The sequence below is a fragment of the Onychostoma macrolepis genome, chromosome 02 (assembly GCF_012432095.1).
Source record: "Onychostoma macrolepis isolate SWU-2019 chromosome 02, ASM1243209v1, whole genome shotgun sequence".
Lineage (NCBI taxonomy): Eukaryota > Metazoa > Chordata > Actinopteri > Cypriniformes > Cyprinidae > Onychostoma > Onychostoma macrolepis.
Window position 1 is genome coordinate 25,793,335 of NC_081156.1, and position 6,357 is coordinate 25,799,691.

The 6,357-nt window shown below is 37.1% G+C and overlaps 1 protein-coding gene across 2 annotated transcripts; it reads left to right on the forward strand.

Moving 5' to 3' along the window:
• On the forward strand, positions 1-1,687 carry LOC131527194 (uncharacterized). Of its 2 annotated transcripts, XM_058756103.1 has the most exons (3): positions 60-220; positions 402-516; positions 631-1,687. In XM_058756103.1, the coding sequence occupies exons 1-3, from the start codon at positions 157-159 to the stop codon at positions 1,412-1,414; spliced, it is 963 nt and encodes a 320-aa protein (XP_058612086.1). In that variant the 5' UTR covers positions 60-156; the 3' UTR covers positions 1,415-1,687. The 2 variants fall into 2 exon arrangements, with proteins under 2 accessions (XP_058612095.1, XP_058612086.1); XM_058756112.1 differs by having other exon boundaries at positions 1-139; positions 402-1,687.
• The last annotated feature ends 4,670 nt before the right edge of the window (positions 1,688-6,357 follow it).

Here is a 6,357-nt window from a genome sequence, read left to right on the forward strand (position 1 = left end):
TCTTTTCCTGTCCCCGACTGAGGTGTCTGTGGGCCTAGGTGACGAAGAAAAGTGATCACAGAGGGTGGTGAGCTTTGTGGGCTGAAAGACCTCCTTCAACATAGACCCTTCAGCTCAGCAGAAAGTTTCATAATTAGAGGTGAGCATCAGAGCAAGATGAAGTTTACTTTATTTGCTGCCTTTCTTTTCTCTATAGAATGGATGAGTGTTGCGTTTGCAGGTGAGATTTGATTATTTTAATTCCTTTGGTTAAATGTTATGGTTTGACCTCTGTAACTTTCAAGTAACTGAAATGTAGAGAACTTGAGATTACAATGTAGCTTAAGAGAGTGTACGTGTGTACATCTTACTGTGAATGTGATGATTATTTATCTGAATACAATGATGTGCTTCTCCAATAGTTGATGGACCTCCAACAGACTGCTGTAATACTGTGTCAAAAAAGATAATATCAGCTGAAAACATTGTGAAATATGATAAACAAAATGCATTGCTATGTCCTGTCACAGCTGTAAGGCAAGTTCAAAGTTATTATAATCACAAAATTAAGTTTTACACAAAGTAGTAAATTGGTGAATAGTTAAATGATGAGAGCTAAAACCTCAAGTATATCCTTTTTTCCATGTACAGGTTCCACACCAAGAAAAACAAAGTTATTTGTTCAGATCCCGAAAGTAACTGGGCTAAGAAAGTAATGAAAATAGTGGATGGGAGACCGACAGCAAAACCTACGTGCTATACAAGTACAACAAACGTGATCCCAATTACAACTACAACAGAGGAAACATCGGGAACAGAGACTGAGATCAGCACGAGTACAACTGTAACACCAGCAGTGACGACAATCAAAACATCTGAAACGGAGACCAGCACGAGTACAACTGTAACACCAGCAGTGACGACAATTAAAACATCTGAAACGGAGACCAGCACGAGTACAACTGTAACACCAGCAGTGACGACAATTAAAACATCTGAAACGGAGACCAGCACGAGTACAACTGTAACACCAGCAGTGACGACAATTAAAACATCTGAAACGGAGACCAGCACGAGTACAATTGTACCAACAACAGTGACAACAATCAAAACATCTACACCGGAGACAGAGATCAGCAAAACAACAATCCTACCAACTTCAGTGTCCACAGACAACCCAGAATCTACTGCGATAACATGTGGGACAGGTGAAATAACTGCACCACAAACAAAAACAACAACATTAACAACAACAACAACAACAACTGGAAATATCAACACAAGCACAAAGAAAAAACGGTCAAAGATGATGCTAAGAAAATTAGGGAAAAGCAAGAAAGGACTTAGAAGAGTTCAGATGTCACGCAACAGTACACAAGGACATCTGAATACAACTGAACCACCTGTAAAAATATACACAGACACACTGCAGTAAGTTTGAATATACTCACAATGGGTTGTGAGTTGAAGCACTACATATTTTATTTAGTCCTACTCTAGGACTGAACTATGGTGGTCTTTTAGTTGCAGACTATAGAAAATAATGTGACGATTTTGACCAGCTCAGTTGTGTGGTGTGTTTCTGCTGAGTGTGTTTTAAAATAATTTGTTTTAATTATTGTTTGTTAATAAATTAATTCAAAAAATATTTGTAAATATAAATAAAATGTAAAATGTTTATTTCTATTACAATAAATCAATATAATGATTTTTGGTCTCTTTTTTTCTGTGTAGTCATTGCAGATATCATGCAAATGCTGAAAATTCTTCACAAAAAATTATTTTAAGGGCAAGTCTTTAGTTACAGTCAAAGAATTATCTTGAAACGGGTAAGATGGAAAAGAGGCCTTCATCGTTTCGATCTCTTGCTGTAGTGAGAGTGCAGTGTCACACTATCACCACATGGTGACAGACTAACCTAGAGAAGCGTTTCTAGCTAACTGCAGCCTTTAGCTAGCCATGAGAATGTCAGTTAACAGTTTTATAGCAGTAGAGTTAAACTAATTTTGAATGTACATCAAAATAAAGCTCATGTAAACCATTGAAAACAGCTGAATATCATGTGAATTGGCGCAGAATAAAAAAATAACCACACATTTCTCTGTGTGAGTTTCCCTTTTAGAGGTTCTGCAGAAGTTCCGCATAAAGAAGGCTATGTGTTTCAAACTCATGAAAGTCTCAATGTCAGTCTCAGCAAGGTGATAACAATCCAGTTTTACCACTAGCCCTTTGGAAGGTTGGAAGCAAAAGCAAAAAGCGTAGGCTACTTTACCACACTTGCTCCAGAGTGACACAAACTAAACCGACCAAGGTAGAATAATATAATTAGACCAGCACAATAATGTTGATTTCAGACACAGGACGCTGGGGTGTCTTATTTTGTTTCTTGATTTTCTCTCAGTTTTTACGGGCACGCTTGTTGGGTCACCACTCGTATGGCAGATAGAAATGAGATTCTTAATAAAGCTTGCGATTGGAATGAACGTTTCAGGAAATTACAATCAATACTTTGCTTCAGATGCTCATCCGATATCGAGCCTTTTTTTAAGATGAAAAATGCTTTGCAAAATGTAGGAAACACGGTTACACTGAAAAACACAGGAGAAGCCTGGTGTTATCAAACTTGAGGATACCTCTGATAAGCCAGAGTGTGGCTTTTATTTAGATCTTGAAACAAGAGGCAAACAAAACAATTGAATTGATTGAGATCAAATCTAGAAGGTGGTGAGATTCACAAACACCTGGCTTGAGATCAGATCGCATGCAGTGAGCTTTCCTTTTTTCTCCTTGTATAGAGCATTCTCCTTCATCTGGGGGACAATATGACTGGAGACCCAGCTGCATATTGTACATAAAAATAAGTTGTTTTTCTTCAATAAAAAATAGTGCTGAAATTGACGATCGATATTGTTTATATCGCTGCTGTGAAAAATCTCACATAAATGTGTGAACGTTTATAGCGTTCTCCTTCACATTCATGTGGACATGCACACATTGACACATAGAGCGCTTTTCCTCCTCAGATTTTTTATGGTTTGGCTGAGCCGAGGTCCTCGTAAATCTACAGACGGGAAATAAATGCCAGCGGCCCTTTGCCTGAGTTGGCCAGGCGAAAATGAATGGAATAAAACAGGGCTTAATAGCACGGAGCAGGTAATTACCTTCTCTGGCCTGCTCGTCCGTGAAATATGATAATATTGCACACTAATAAGACGGACACAAACTCCCAGTGCCCATCCAGAGGCACAGGGAAGGGTCACTATGTTTTGCAAGTCTGTCATAAGGGGGGATTCTTTTTAAAGGGGTTATTTGCAAAGTGTTTTCATGTCTGACAATATTTATAAGAAATCAGGCCCAAGTGAGGCTGTGGTTTCATTAAATATGTATTAGCACATATCACATTCCAGTCAACTCTACTGAGTATGTGGTATTTAAAAAATGTCACACTACAAAAATATTTTAAGTTTTATACAGGAGGACCAAATGAATCTAAATAAGACCAAATTAGATATATTTTGCAAAATAATAATCATATCATTATCATAATAATTACTTTTATTTTATTTTAGAGTAGAGTAGAATGCTGCAGTGATTGCATATTTTTGTAGGCCAACCCAGAAATTAGCATCACCCTGGTTCACTCAACAAAACCCAATATAATTTTTCATTGGCTTTTGGATTATTGCAGAAAATAAGCTCTGTGACCAACAAAACTTTATAAGTCATACATGTTTTGTTCGTCATGATAATCTTCACAAATCAATACAACTTTTATGAATTTTATTGCCTAAATATGATTGCCAGAATTAAAAAGCTAAACATGGCCTATAAACGAACTACATCACGGTCGCATTACTTCAACATCATCACCATTAAGCTTCTGAAACTCTTCCTGAAGGTTAAATAGTTTGCAAGAGCATGAGACTGTAAAAGCAGAGTATGAAAAAGTGAGTAGTATTTGGTTGGTCATGTGGTCTCAAAATGGCAGCCACAATGAAATGTGCCACTCTTCTGCAGAATAAAACAGCTTTTTATGCAACTAAACTGACAAGTCAATTTACACATTATTTAATGTAGGTCTACTACTTTAGGTGTTGAACATTTTGCATGTGCACCTAAAGTATATCAGCGTATTATCATGCAACGCTGAAGGAAACATAATACAGAGAACATTATAACATTATTTTTATTTATTTATTTATTTATTTTTTATTATGCAAGTAAAGAATGTGACAATGTTTACATGTACCAAATACATAATATACCAAACATATAACATATAAGACAAAGAGAAGAAAAAATAAACAAGACAAACAAAAAAAAAGTTTAGAAGGTTTAGAAGAGTTTAGAAGGTAACAATATTTGCATGTGCCAAAATGTAGAACCACTTGGACAAACAAACATACTGATGGCATTATAACATTATAACATTATAAGTAAGTGTGTGTGTGTGTGTGTGTGTGTGTGTGTTAGAGAAAGACAACACAACTTGTGCTGAGCACAGGGTTTTAAGGCCTGATAGAGCTGCACTCACGGGAAAGAGCTTAACTTGAGAGACAGCGACAAGATTGATTTGTCTGACACAGGAAGAATACATTCAGAGACTCACCCATATTGGACAAGGGCACAGGCAATCGAAGAGCAGCCACACACTAACTTGACCAGCCACAGAACTTTAGATCAGTTTTAATTTTACAGTACATTAAATACAGGGTTGCCAGGTTTTCAGTTTGATAATTGATAAATCAGTTTCAGTTGGTAAATATTGTTTATTACATATATATATATATATACAGGTGCTGGTCATATAATTAGAATATCATCAAAAAGTTGATTTATTTCACTAATTCCATTCAAAAAGTGAAACTTGTATATTATATTCATTGATTACACACAGACTGATATATTTCAAATGTTTCTTTTAATTTTGATGATTAGAGCTTACAGCTCATGAAAGTCAAAAATCAGTATCTCAAAATATTAGAATATTACTTAAGACCAATACAAAGAAAGGATTTTTAGAAATCTTGGCCAACTGAAAAGTATGAAATGAGCATGTACAGCACTCAATACTTAGTTGGGGCTCCTTTTGCCTGAATTACTGCAGCAATGCGGCGTGGCATGGAGGTGATCAGTCTGTGGCACTGCTCAGGTGTTATGAGAGCCCAGGTTGCTCTGATAGTGGCCTTCATTGTTGGGTCTGGTGTCTCTCATCTTCCTCTTGACAATACCTCATAGATTCTCTATGGGGTTCAGGTCAGGCGTGTTTGCTGGCCAATCAAGCACAGTAACACTATGGTCATTGAACCAGCTTTTGGTACCTTTGGCAGTGTGGGCAGGTGCCAAGTCCTGCTGGAAAATGAAATCAGCATCTCCATAAAGCTTGTCAACAGAAGGAAGCATGAAGTGCTCTAAAATTTCCTGGTAGATGGCTGCGTTGACTGTGGACTTCAGAAAACACAGTGGACCAACACCAGCAGATGACATGGCAGCCCAAATCATCACTGACTGTGGAAACTTCACACTGGACTTCAAGCAACATGGATTCTGTGCCTCTCCACTCTTCCTTCAGACTCTGGGACCTTGATTTCCAAATGAAATGTAAAATTTACTTTCATCTGAAAAGAGGACTTTGGACCACTGAGCAACAGTCCAGTTCTTTTTCTCCACAGCCCAGTTAAGATGCTTCTGACGTTGTCTCTGGTTCAGAAGTGGCTACATATACATATAAACATATAGTCACCATGCTCAGACATCGTCAGGAAAAGGGCTACCCTTTTCCTGAAGACGTCTGAGCATGGTGACTCTTGATGCACTGACTCCAGCTTCAGTTCTCTCCTTGAGAAGCTCTCCCAAGTGTTTGAATCGGCTTTGCTTGACTGTATTCTCAAGCTTGCGGTCATCCCTGTTGCTTGTGCACCTTTTCCTACCCAAATTCTTCCTTCCAGTCAACTTTGCATTTAATATGCTTTGATACAGCATATTACAGATAATGTACAGATAATGACCTTCTGTGACTTACCCTCTTTGTGGAGGGTGTCAATGTTCGTCTTCTGGATCATTGCCAAGTCAGCAGTCTTCCCCATTATTGTAGTTTCAAAGAACAAGAGATACCCAGAATTTATACTGTAGGGATGGTCATTTATTCAAACTCAAATGTAAATATTCTAATATTTTGAGATACTGATTTTTGACTTTCATGAGCTGTAAGCTCTAATCATCAAAATTAAAAGAAATAAACATTTGAAATATATCAGTCTGTGTGTAATGAATGAATATAATATACAAGTTTCACTTTTTGAATGGAATTAGTGAAATAAATCAACTTTTTGATGATATTCTAATTATATGACCAGCACCTGTATATATACATATACA

Coding starts and splice junctions, on each gene's coding strand:
- LOC131527194 (XM_058756103.1), top strand. CDS start 157: ATGAAGTTTACTTTATTTGCTGCCTTTCTTTTCTCTATAGAATGGATG. Junction 221..401: donor GATGAGTGTTGCGTTTGCAG/GTGAGATTTGAT, acceptor CTTCTCCAATAG/TTGATGGACCTCCAACAGAC. Junction 517..630: donor TGTCCTGTCACAGCTGTAAG/GCAAGTTCAAAG, acceptor TTCCATGTACAG/GTTCCACACCAAGAAAAACA.